The 13,229-nt window shown below is 43.0% G+C and overlaps 1 protein-coding gene across 1 annotated transcript in view; it reads left to right on the forward strand.

Annotated features, from left to right (window-relative positions):
• Positions 1–3,093: 3,093 nt before the first annotated feature.
• Mmp27 (matrix metallopeptidase 27) overlaps positions 3,094–13,229 on the forward strand; it is an 11,450-nt gene continuing 1,314 nt past the window's right edge. The window contains 8 exon segments of the mRNA XM_050162218.1: positions 3,094–3,231; positions 4,085–4,323; positions 5,798–6,156; positions 9,461–9,622; positions 9,808–9,931; positions 10,588–10,718; positions 11,744–11,903; positions 12,851–12,954. Of these exon segments, the coding sequence (XP_050018175.1) occupies positions 3,130–3,231; positions 4,085–4,323; positions 5,798–6,156; positions 9,461–9,622; positions 9,808–9,931; positions 10,588–10,718; positions 11,744–11,903; positions 12,851–12,954 (1,381 nt within the window). The 5' untranslated portion in view covers positions 3,094–3,129.

The raw sequence follows: 13,229 nt of genomic DNA on the forward strand, positions 1-13,229 counted from the left end.
TAGAGAACTTGGCTAGCATACATGAGGTCCCAGGTTCAATTCCTAGTAGCAGGCTTAAAAACAAAAACAAAATACAACAATAACAAAAAAAAGTGCCATCATCAAAGTTCAGGTCTGTTGACATCTGCGCTTAAGAAAAGAATCCAACACAGAGGGTCCTCTCAGCATCCTGCTGAGGACTCCGAGGTGCTTCCTGGTGCAGTGACAGAGGAGAGGCTCACTTCCTCTCCCCCTTCTTTCCTTTGAGAAGCCAAGCCAGTAAGTGCAGAAAACACATAAACTGCCTCCTCTGCTGTCAATCACAGTCAATGTCAGGTGCCCATAGCTGCCTCTCCGGCTGTCAATCACAGTCAATGTCAGATGTCCTATTTCTAAAACTTTCTGATATGACAATTTTTAAAGATATAAAAGCAGAAGATTCATTTTTGCCTGACACCTACTACTTCTGTGAACTAGTCTTGACAGATTGCTGACCCAAACATCATATTTACATTTTGAAATGGAAACTCCGTTTCTGCTGGGTTTTTTTTTTTAGCCATATTTCAGAGTCACAGCCTTTTTCTAGCTGTCACATTTGAGTGAGCACAAGAGACTCAAGGAGCTAAGCTTAGATTTTACATTATGAGTTTCTTCTGCGTTTATGTAGAGTTTATTCAAAAGCAACCCCTAAGGGAAGACCTTGGTGCAATTACTTTGGGAAAGTAGCATCTTTCCAGAAGGAAGCAGGGGAGGCAGCCTGTGCGTTAAAGGGAAAGGAGAGGAAGCCAGTATGGTACAGCATGTGTCAGTGTGTCATGAAGATTTCTGCTGCAAGCATCTGGTCCTTGGCTCCATCAGGACCTGCTGAGAATTCCACAGACTACTTTATACTAGAGGTTCTCATTCTCAGCCTCTATTTACAGAGGATTATTTCTGGAGGTGTTTAATTTCTACACTTGTAAGCTGTATTTCAAACTGATCTGGCCACTCCGTGTCATCCCAAGGGCAGAAAGACTTGGTTTGCCACAAGAAGGTGAGTTGCACAAATCAGAGGTGTACTGAAGGGAAGTAATGCAGAGAGGGCATCAAAGTTGCCTTCTACAGATTCGCTGCTAGGCGAAGGCAATGGTGGGAAATTGGGGAAGTCTATTCTGGAGAAAAGTAGGTCTACAGATGGAAGCCTTGCCATGGCCGCCCCCATAGTCTCCATTTCTTTTGCAGCCCACTTCAGTGTTGCATATGACCAAGACTTGCCAACCTTCCCTACTGATAGGTGGCGTAAACCTGATTCCTACCCAGAATATGTAAACTAAATATTGTGTGGTGTTTCTCAAAGGACATTAGAATTGCCTTCCTTCCTTCCTTATGTTACGCTGCCTGCAATGCAGGTACAGTGGCTGGATCTTGAGAAACCACACAGACCCTGGTAACGTGGAGTCATCCGAGAAACCACAGATTATCAAACCTAGGATGTTCTTACACAAGGAAAATGTAAATTTTAGAATTATTAACCATCTGCTATTTTAAATTTTGCTGTTGTGTTCAACTAAATCTCACTCTGATTAATACATGGAAGGCCTGAGACACAGCCACCTCCTGCAAGGAAGGTTTCTAATTCTCCAGTCTGTTCTTGAATATAAGAGTTTCCGGGAAATTCCAAACAGGTTGCACATCACAGACTCACCAAACATTTTAAGAAAGTTTGCAGTGTGAAAAACAGAAGCCAAACAAGTCAGTTTGAGAAATCAGAGACAATCCCGGTCAAAAAAAGAAAAATCAAAATAAAGAATGTTTAACATCATCGACTTCAAAAAGACATATTACAAAAGCATTCAAATACAAAACTATAATACATAATAATAAATAGACAGTTACCAAGATAGCTAGATAGTGCTCCTTACAACTGAAGACAAGGGCGGGTGGAGCATCTGCTGTGCAAGAGGCAGATCTTGGTTAGGCTCCCCAGAACTCATGCAGAAGCCGGCTTCGTACCACATGATGTTGTGTTTTACTTAAACTAATTCCTGACTCAATTGTCTGTTGGGCCAAAATTATCTCAGGGCCTGTACCTCAAGACTTGTAGGACAGAGAAAAACCCTGGCTCGAGTTTGAAGGATAGTCTCAAAGCTACCATGTGAGGATGAGACAGCAAAATCTAGGCAGATGCCCCTCCAGCCAGAGGGAGGGGTTGACTGTCTCTCATTGGCTGGAGGTACGCCCACATCACTTGTCACTTAACTGTAGATGGAGCTGCGGGTAGGCCTGCTTTTTGTCCCACCCAGCAGCTCCTGCACGGTTAGCTTAGCCCCAGAAATAACAGCACACAAATTGTATTCTTTTAAACACTGCCTGGCCCATTATATCTAGCTTCTTCTTGGCTAACTCTCACAACTCCACTAACCCATTTCTAATAATCTGTGTAGCACCACGAGGCAGTAGCTTACCAGGAAGGATTCTAGCCTACGTCCATCTTGGGCCGGAGCTTCATCGCGTCTGACCAGAGAGGAGAGGTGTGGCATCTTGCTCACTTCCCTTCTTCCCAGCATTCTATTCTGTCTACTCCACCCACCCAAAAGCTGGCCTATCAAATGGGTCAAGGCAGCTTTTTTATTAACCAATGAAATCAACACAAACAGAAGACTCCCACATCACTTAACCTATATAAGCTGACGCTCACAGTAATAAACTGAGTTCCTACTTTGACTTGACTCCCTATCACGTCTGATTGTCCTGCATCGTCATCATGGGGCTGCAGAAAGGGCAGATATCACACTCACCTTTCCCTGTGGAATAGGCTAAGGAGGCCTGGCAACTGTCTTTTTGCATCATATATCAAAAGATATGCTAATGTTTCCAGGCAGAAAAATTATTTCAAAATCAATCCTGAAATCTATCAATTTTGAGAAGAGAAAGCCAACTTGGCACGTTGCTATGTAATATATTCATTTCAAAAGTGAGAGATCTGCTGGATAAACAATCACAGACTCTGATTGCAACATCCCAGTCTATCTAGGGTGGAGGGAGTCACGGGACACTTCGTGGCAAGTGCCCTTTGCTGTTATTAATTAAATGAATAGTTCATGCCACGTCTCACTGTGAGCTTTCTATATCCCATGCAAACAGGAAGAAGCTTTAACTGGAGAAGCAGGAATGAAGGGCCTTCTGCCCTTGGTATTGAATTTTATAGCACTTTCTTCTGCATTTCCTCCAGACCGCAAGGACACAAATGGCAGACTTGATCAACTGGCCCAGGTAGGATCTCAATGCATGCTATTAGTAACTGACAATAAAATGTTCCATGTATGCCTTCTCTCAGGACCTTCCAAGATAGCAAATTCCTGCAGAGTCCCAGAGGGTCTCAGAAGAATGTGGTCCCTTCCATGTATCTAACTCTAAAGACATGAACTGGTCTGAGGTGAAGAGAAGGGGCAGTGGGAAGGAGATTGAATTCGCTCCACCTTCAAACTGTAGTCACTAAGGGGCCAACAGGAGAGGAGAAAGGAATGGTTTACAAGGATAGAAATCTGTATAAAAACATTTCAGGACAACTAACTGCAGAAATGTATAATCTAGGACCCTTTATGCACATAAACTATATGTGCTTGTGTATGTATTTGTCCAAAGAGAGATACACAAATGTGTGTATGCACGTATAGATGTGTGTATATGAATGTATATATGTCGAAAAGTATGTGGCTTTAGCAATTCCTTCTGAAAGCCAATCAATTTATCATATTTTGGTTAAATCATGTAAGTTTGCAGAATAGATAATCACCCCTGATATCTCCTGAAGTTTACAAAATAAAAGGAATAGCAAAAATGCATAAGCTGTGTTGGCACCGAAGAAGCAGTGTTGCTGCATGTGTGGCTGCATGTGTATGGTTTAGCTAACTCTACTCCCCTGTAAATCAATGATTGCTGGCCCTGAAGGAAAACACGACGCCTCCCTTCCCCTTTGCAGCCTGCCCTACTCTACCCTTGCTATCTTTTCCTTTTTATCCTCCCTGCTGCCAGAGGAGACTCAGGCCACTTTGTTTCGTTTGAGAATATTTGCTTTTCTGTAGCCTGTGTCCTCTTTTTGTCTATTTTTTTTTATTTTGATCAGGCATATCTCAACCAGTTCTACTCTCTTGAAATAGAAGGGAGTCATCTTGTCCAAAGTAAGAACGGGAGTCTTTTAGACAGCAAACTTCGGGAAATGCAAGCATTTTTTGGATTGACAGTGACCGGAGAGCTGGACTCAGACACCCTTGAGATCATGAAGATGCCCAGGTGTGGGGTTCCTGATGTGGGACAATATGGTTACACCCTGCCTGGGTGGAGAAAACACAACCTCACATACAGGTAATGTCTCCACCAACTTACATAAACTAACCCAAACAATTAATCTTCAAGAAACAACCATCACAATGGCTTTCTAACTAATCTCACAATGCATGCCACTTTATGGGTTCCCTGTATGCTGTCTCCACGTTAGACCTAAGCTGTGGGATGTATTGATACTGCTGCATTAACCTCAGAGAAACTAAATCCAAAGGTTGTTGCAGAGGACACAGGCTTAGGGAAAGAGACTCTAATCTCTAGGTTCTTTTCTCCAGCCTAAGCTCAGGACAGGAAGCATTGCTGTTTGCTACAATGTGTTGGAGGCAAGATGAGGTATACAGAAAGATGGGATGACTGCTTGTGTGTGCATGTGAGTGTGCATGTGTGTGTGCGTGTATGTGTTATATCTGTGTATGATGTGTATATGTGGTGTATAGGTGTACATGGTGTATCTGTGTGTGTGTATATTTGTGATGTGTGTGTGGTATGTAACTGTGTATGTATGTTTGTAGTATATGTGGTGTGTGTGTGTGGTGTATCTGTAAGTATATGTTTGTGGTGTGTGTGTAAGATATGTATGTGGTGTGTGTGTGTATGTATGTATGTATGTGTGTGTGTTTTAAAGCTGCCAAATCTCAAATCTTGGGTGGGTCCTAGTATAAAGAGATTGACTAAAAAATAAATAAAAAAGAAAGCTAGCTAAGGGGCTAGAGGAATAACTAATTAGTTAAGAGCTTTTATGCTCTAACTGAGGACCCAGGTTCAATTCCCAATGTCCACAAGACCATGCACTGCTGTCGACTGTGTGTGACCCCAGTTCAAATGGATGCAATGCCCTCTTCTGACTTCTGCATGCCTTTGTACACATGTAGTGCACATACAAACCCTCAGGCATACCCACACAAATGATAGATAGATAGATGATAGATAGATAGATAGATAGATAGATAGATAGATAGATAGATAGATAGATAGAAGATAGATAAGTAGAAGAGAAAAGCTCTCTAAGCATGAGCCCGGAAGTGAGCCAACAAACTTTGTCTTCCATGGTGCTTCAGGTTCCTGACTGAGTCCCTCAATGATGAACTGTAAAACTGTAACCTGGAAGTGTAAGCCAAACAAACCCTTTTCTGCTGTAAGTTGCATTTGGTCAAAGTATTTTATTAAAGAAAGAGAAATGAAACTCTGTTAGGTTTTATAAAACTACATTGTTTAAATAAAGTGGCAGCAAATGTTAGATAACAGAAGAATAATATAAGTCACTACAGCCTGTGACTGGTAAACTACAAGTGAGATAGAAAGAAAAAAAGAAAGATAGATAGATAATAGGTAGGTAGATCGATAGATGACAGATAGATAGATAGATAGATAGATAGATAGATAGATAGATAGACAGATAGATAGACAGATAGATCACTACTTGATATATAGATGATAGATGGATCATTTGAGAATGTATATATCTGTAATTGCTGTAGTTTTGCCTATTTTTCAGAATAATGAACTACACTCCAGATATGACACGAGCCGATGTGGATGAGGCTATTCAGAAAGCACTAGATGTTTGGAGCAAGGTCACTCCACTGATGTTCACCAAGATTTCCAAGGGCGTTGCAGACATCATGATAGCCTTTAGGACTGGAGGTAAGTCTTGCAACGGGAGGGGATGTGGCAATTTCTAAGATCTCAGGACGCTAACTCTTCCCCCATCAACTATCTCAGTCCATGGCTGGTGTCCTCGTCACTTTGATGGTCCCTTGGGAGTCCTTGGCCATGCCTTTCCTCCTGGTTTGGGTCTAGGTGGTGATACTCACTTTGATGAAGATGAAAACTGGACAGCCAAGGATGGGGAAGGTGAGTCTAATTTTCACTATGAGAAAATTACATTAATAATCTCTATGGTTAGCTGCCTCTTGGATCCAAATCTAATTTCTCTCATAATTTTCTATATTCTCAGATCACATTAGTGAAGTGATTAACAACTATTAATAATAATTGTGCTCGTGTAGTCTGGTCCAAACAGAGCACTCACGGTGTTACCAGTCCTGTTGTGAGAACAGTGTTTGCTGTTTAGCTGTGCACCCATTAACATAGCACTATGAATGGCCACAGAGCCTGCTGTTCCACTGTGTAAACAAAGCTATGCCAGGTGTGCTATATGAACCCCAGAGGTGTGCTCAAAATTTCCAGCCTTGCAGCTATTCGTGCTCCTTAACACCCATATGCACCCCAGGCTGCACCCTAAACCAATGGCTGCAGTCACCAGTAGCTTGAAGACAGCCACAAGACTTAAGAGGGCTGGTGCTTTCAATCCTAAGGTTAAAGAATACTGTGTGGGGAAATGGCCCATAAATAACCAATTTGAAAGTGTATTCCTGTAGTAGGAGACTGCTCGTTCATTTCCTGGTCACCCAGAACCAAATAATCACACAGAAAATTTATTAGTTACAACACTGTTTGGCCAATGACTCTATGTATTCCTAGCTCTTACATCTTAAATTAACCCATTTCTATCTATCTGTGTATATTGCCATGAGGGTATGGCCTACCGGTATGGTTCCTAAGGTTCCGTCATGTCCTTCTTCAGCAGCTACATGGCATCCCCTTGGCTCCGCCTACTCTTTCTCTATATATCTCTCTGTTCAGATTTCCCACCTGGTTTTGCTCTGCTAAGCCATTGGCCCAAACAGCTTTATTTATCAACCATTAAAAACAATACATATACAGAAGGACATCCCATATCATAGCCCTTCTCTATTAGCTACTCTCCCCCCAAATGCAAAAGGATTAGACCCAGTTCTTATGTTTGATCTAGTCCCTTAAAGAGAGTATGTTAGTTTTATTTATTTATTTTTTTGATGGGCCTGACTATACTGGACAGTTTTTGTGTTGTTTTCAGTGTATGAGTATTTTTCTTCCACATGTTTATACAACACACGTGTGCATGATTCCTTCAGAGGACATCAGATCGCCTGGAACAAGAGTTGTGGGTCGCAGGAATTGAATCCAGATTCTCCGGAGAGCAGCCAGTGCTCTTAACTCCTGACCAATCCCCTCAGCCTCAGTGTACTGTTAAGTTTTTAAACAAAGCACCCAACTTCCCTGTGCTGACACTGTGTCTATTGAGCAAAGGAGTAGACTGCAGTAGAGCTTCTGGCTGTTACCATTCTTTTATCCCTGTCAGTGCCTCCACAGTTGGGGCTCAGGGTCTGACTTCCAAGGTCCCATGGAGTAAGAGTCATGGCCTTCTTGATGGACATCAGGCAAAGCTGCAGATCACACCAGACTCTGAGCTCCCAATACTCTGTGTCGGTTTAATTTCTACAAAGCCTGACCACTCCCTCCACTGGGCACGTGAAGCTATTTCCTCCAGTGCTGTGAGACAGGTCAAGAAGTCAGCACTAGCTTCACTTCAGGCAACATGAGGAATCTGGGGTGAGTTCATGACCTGCCACATGAGTTAGCATCACAGACAAGGGACAGAGGAGGATTGTTGCACTCAGAACTGAGAGGTGGAGGGAACGTGTGTCTGCTGTCTGTCTTCTTCTAAGGAACAACCACTATTTGTCTGGTTTTCACCTTGGTTCAAAGCCAGTGTACACGTGCTCAGCCAGTTATAAGAAGCAGCCTAAGCATTTATCAAACTCGGGATTGGCAACCTTTCTCCAGCAAGCTTCACTTTCACATCCAGAGCCAGAGGTGGAAGGTTTTACCATCTGACTATCCTTAACCAATAATTAGTGTTAATTGCCATATTACACATTGCTTCAAGCTAGCTGCCAAAGAGAACGTGTGAGGTGAACTATTAAAAAGACCAGAGTTGTGGTCCAAGTTTAGAAAGGTTGGTTTTCCCAAAAAAGAGGATAAATACAGACCCTGGCTTAACTATCCAACTTAGCTCTGCATGGGCTGGAAGCTCCAGAGGAATTGTCACCTGCCTGCTGTATTATAGTCCTCTGGAGTAGAGAGAAGGTGCTAGCATACACTGGCCGAGTAGGAGGAATGAATGCAGGACTGGGCAGGAGAGCTCAGTTGGAAAAGGTTTTCCCAGCTGTGCATATGGCTCTGAGTTCAACCCCCAGGACTGAATAAACTGGGTGTGGTAGTGCATGGCTGTGATCCTACACCTGGAAGGAGAGGCTGGGGGGTGGGGGAATTAGGAGTTGAAGTTCATCCTCAGTTACAACCAGGTGTACATTGATGTGGGAGTGTCATATATCAATCTGTTGATTTCATTGGTTAAGCAATAAAGAAACTCCTTGGCCCTGATAGGTTAAAACATAGGTGGGAGGAGTAAACAGAATAGGATGCTGGGAGGAAAAGGAAGTGAGGTCAGACTCGACAGCTCTGCTCTGAAGCAGAGAAGCCATGCTCGCTCTCCCAATAGCTCTGCTCTCTGAGGCACAGGCGATGAAGCTCCGACCCAAGATGGACATAGGTTAGAATCTTCCCGGTAAGCGCACCTTGGGGTGCTTACACGCATTATTAGAAATGGGCTAGTCCAGGTGCAAGAGTTAGCCGAGAAGAGGCTAGATATAATGGGCAAGCAGTGTTTAAAAGAATACAATTTGTGTGCTGTTATTTCGGGCATGAGCTAGCAGGCGGCCGGGGTGCTGGGGACGAAGCCCCACCACTCCTATTTCAACAGTACATGAGACTCCATCTAAAATAAATAAAATAAAAAAGAACTTAGAATAGATGAGAAATCAAAGTGAGACTGGAAATAAGGCCAAAGGGCTGTGCAAAGGAGTCTGTGGTTGGATTGTTAGGCTAAAGGAAGAAGCTAGGGCTTTTGCAGTCAGTTGGTGGAGGACCACAGAAGAACGTAAGATGATCGTATAAAGCCAAGCAGTCCCAAAACTGGCTGGTCCATTTCTTAAAATAACACTATCAACTTGTTTTTGATTTGTTTTGTTTTGTTCTTGAGACAGGATCTCACCATGTAAACTTGGCTAGCCTGGAATATGTGTAGACCAAGTTAACCTTGGACTCAAAGAGACCTGCCTGCCTCTGCCTCCTGGTTCCTGGAAATAAAAGTGTGTCCTACCCTGCCAGCTAAGCAATACTACTCATCTCTGAGTGAGTGCTCTCCAGTCTCTGCCCGCTGAGGTCAATTTCTTGGTCAATTCCCACAGCCATGTTTTCTGTTTTTATAAAGGATTCAACTTGTTTCTTGTGGCTGCTCATGAATTTGGTCACTCTCTGGGGCTCTCTCACTCCAATGATCAAACAGCCTTGATGTTTCCCAATTACGTCTCTCTGGACCCTAGCAAACACCTACTTTCTCAGGATGATATTGACGGGATCCAGTCCATCTATGGTGAGCAGCATCGTGCAACTAAATGTGTATGTAACTAAACAGAATGCTTTTCAGGGAGGAGGAAACGCAGATGGTTGCTTCCTGAAACATTATCATGAAGTAAACCTGGGCTTGGGTAAGAGCCTGGTGTGGACACAGTTCCTGTGACTTCTGAACCCACGATAGTCTTTCTTTTCTCCCTGAAGGAAGTCCACCCAAGACACCCACTAAGCCAAAGAAAGCCACTGAGCCCCACGGCTGTACAGACCCTGGCTTAACTATGGATGCTATCACTACCTTCCGCAGAGAAGTGATGTTCTTTAAAGGCAGGTAAACCTATCCCCTTGACAACCCACCTTCTTATGAGGACCCCTCTTTTCAAAGGAACCTGGAGGTAAACTGGAAGTCCTGCTCTCTGTAAGATCGCACGTGCTTCACATTTGACAGTGCACATACTATTCATATGTTTTATTATATGCATACATCTCATACTTATTTGGAAAATTAATTTGAAGTATTTTAAGCAAATTTAACTTGCTAGAGCTTCTTGGCTAAAATGAACATTGATCTGAAGATTGTCTCAAAGTCAATGTACAGCTGATTTTAGAAAGCTGCTGTTAAACGTTGGGGACCTTTACACATCAGTTCATATCTGTGGGAGTACTTATACCCTGGGAATCTGCATCTACTTACATCCATGTCTCCCACCCGCCTGGAGAGCCTGCTGCTAAGCATGTCAGCACACCATAGCAAGAGATTCTTCCTCAATAAGTGAAGTGGAAAACAATTAAAGAAGATACCCTGCAGCCTCCGCACACAGGCATAAAACACCAGTCACATGTGTGCCCCACATACGTAAGAGGCGTACACACATGCATGCATACCGCACCTGCACACAAGTGCCACAGAAAAGACAAACAGCAGACTGCCACCTGCTGATGCACTCAGACACTGGGACATCTGTGAAGTGTTTTGCATTTCCCCAGGCACTTATGGAGGACTTACTCTGATATTGCTGATGTGGAATTTGAGTCAATTGCTTCCTTCTGGCCATCTCTGCCAGCTGACCTTCAAGCTGCCTATGAAAGCCCCAGAGATCAGATTCTTGTGTTCAAAGGTAAACTTGCCTGGCTGTTTTTCCTCTTTCCTAAACAGGACAATGGGTATTTCAGTCAAATACAATCCTCATCATAAGCTGAATGGCAGAGCTTTTCCCCTAATTTACATTCCTGTCATAAGTAATGATAAACTAGGCTCTCTCTATGGCTATGACAATTCACTGAAAGAAATACATATGATAAAAACTGTGACAGTCCAGAGCTGGTCAGCAGTTAAGAGAGCTGGCTGTTCTTCCACAGGTCCCGGGTTCGACGTCCCACATCCACACCACAGTTTACAATAGTCCTAAGGGATCCAATGACCTCTTCTGGCCTCCAAGAGTGCAGTGGTTTGAAAGGAAATGACCCCCAAAGGTAGTGGCACTATTAGGAAGTGTGGTTTTGTTTGAGTAGGTGTGGCTTTGTTGGAGGAAGTGTGCCACCGTGGCGGTGGGCTTTGAGGTCTCTTTTGCTCAAGCTACTCTCAGTGTGGCAGAGAGTTCATGTCCTGTTGCCCATGAATCAACATTTATAGCTCTCAGCCGATTCTCCAGGACCATGCCTGCCTGCATGCCACCATGTCTACCATGATGATAGTGGACTGAATCTCTGAAACTGTACGCCACCCAATTAAATGTTTTTCTTATATAAGAGTTACTGTGGTCATGGTGTCTCTTCACAGCAATAAATGCTGTAACTAAGACCACGGGGACCAGGCTCACACACTGCAGTGGCACACATGCAGACAAAGCATCCATACACAAAAATAGTACTGGTTTACAAAAAGTATAGAAGTCCATTCTTTTTCTTCCAAATAAAGAAGACAGTCTATCTCACTTCTATATTCCCTTTTATATGACTGTCATATTTAGCAAATAAAACTAAATAGAACAAGAAAACAGATCAATGGAAGCATGAGATAACCAGGCTTGGAGCTGAGGAACTAGACATCCAGTTATTTCCAAAGTTCCCAAGTCTTCTCATCTCTTTTTCCCTGCAAGACACAGAGCAGAAGACATCTGAAGATACCCCTTTCTCTCTCTAGATGAGAACTTCTGGGTGATCAGGGGGTATGCTATTTTGCCTGATTACCCCAAATCCATCCACACACTCGGGTTCCCAAGACGTGTGAAGAAAATTGATGCAGCTGTCTGTGACCACGAAACAAAAAAGACCTTCTTTTTTGTGGGCATCTGGTGCTGGAGGTAACTGACAACCCTTTTATGTGACTCGGAGGAAGTCATCAGCCACAGTACCACCCCACATAGACAAAACCAAAATAAATCTGTAGTCTCATGGTGGATCACATTGAGGGCAATCTCTGGTGTGTGGTATTTACCAAAGTAAGATGTTTGGATGATAATCTCCCTCCAGTTTACATAAAAATAAGAAAAATAGGGCTGGAGAGATGACTCAGTGGTTAAGAGCATTGCCTGCTCTTCCAAAGGTCCTGAGTTTAATTCCCAGCAACCACATGGTGGCTCACAACCATCTGTAATAATGTCTGGTGCCCTCTTCTGGCCTGCAGGCATACGCACAGACAGAATATTGTATACATAATAAGTAAATAAATAAATATTTTAAAAAATAAGAAAAATAATGATCAATGCGAACCAAATTCTCAATGACAGAAGTATAGCCAATAAGAATCTAGAAGAGGTACAAAGTGAGCCTGCATTTGCTCTAAGAATTCTTCAGGGAGAACTACTCTAACAGATGGTGGCCCTTTTCTTCGATGGTTTTGTCAGTGGTGGTGGTGGTGGTTTACAGTTCTTGTCTACAAAACTATATCTTAGCCCCCTAGCATTGTTCTTACTGTTTCTAAGAGATGGTAAGTGGGGGATGGGGAGATGGTTCAGTCAACAAAGCACTTACTTTACAAACGTAAGAACCTAAGTTCAATTCCCAGGACTTAGGTCAAAACTTGGGTATGGCAGCGTATGTGCATGCACATTTGCAATTTTGTGTATGCACCCGCGCACGCGCATACACACACACGCGATTATTCAAACAATCTTTGCCATGTTTTTATCATTGGTCCTATTAGATGATTTCTTCTGCCAGTCCTCATGACCTGCTTGACACTAAACTGAGCAGCAGAAAGATTAAGTTCACCAAACAGACATCAAGCCTTTGGAATCTTCTCATGCAGGTATGATGAGACGGTGCAAGCCATGGACAGAGGGTTCCCACAGAGGATAGTGAAGCGCTTCCCAGGACTTGGCATCCGTGTGGACGCTGTTTTCCAGCATAAAGGTGTGTAAAAGAAGAAAGCAACACACATTTAGTTTTGGTATACACCAGTTGATAAACATTACCCCTGTCCACACTACCAAACTGAGACAGGAGGTGCTGAACTGGACTCTGAGATGCTGCTTCATGTCTATATAAAGAGACCCCAAATTAATTTTAGTCCCCATTGATCTAAGATACTACCTAAAAGAGCACCTAATGTGTGAAAGATAACTTAACTCACAAGATGGCAGTGATTCTCAAACACACATACAGATGTACACATGTGTATATATATA

Source organism: Alexandromys fortis, unplaced genomic scaffold (assembly GCF_014885135.2).
Source record: "Alexandromys fortis isolate MF-2015 unplaced genomic scaffold, M_Fortis_MF-2015_v1.1 scaffold_112, whole genome shotgun sequence".
Classification (NCBI taxonomy): domain Eukaryota; kingdom Metazoa; phylum Chordata; class Mammalia; order Rodentia; family Cricetidae; genus Alexandromys; species Alexandromys fortis.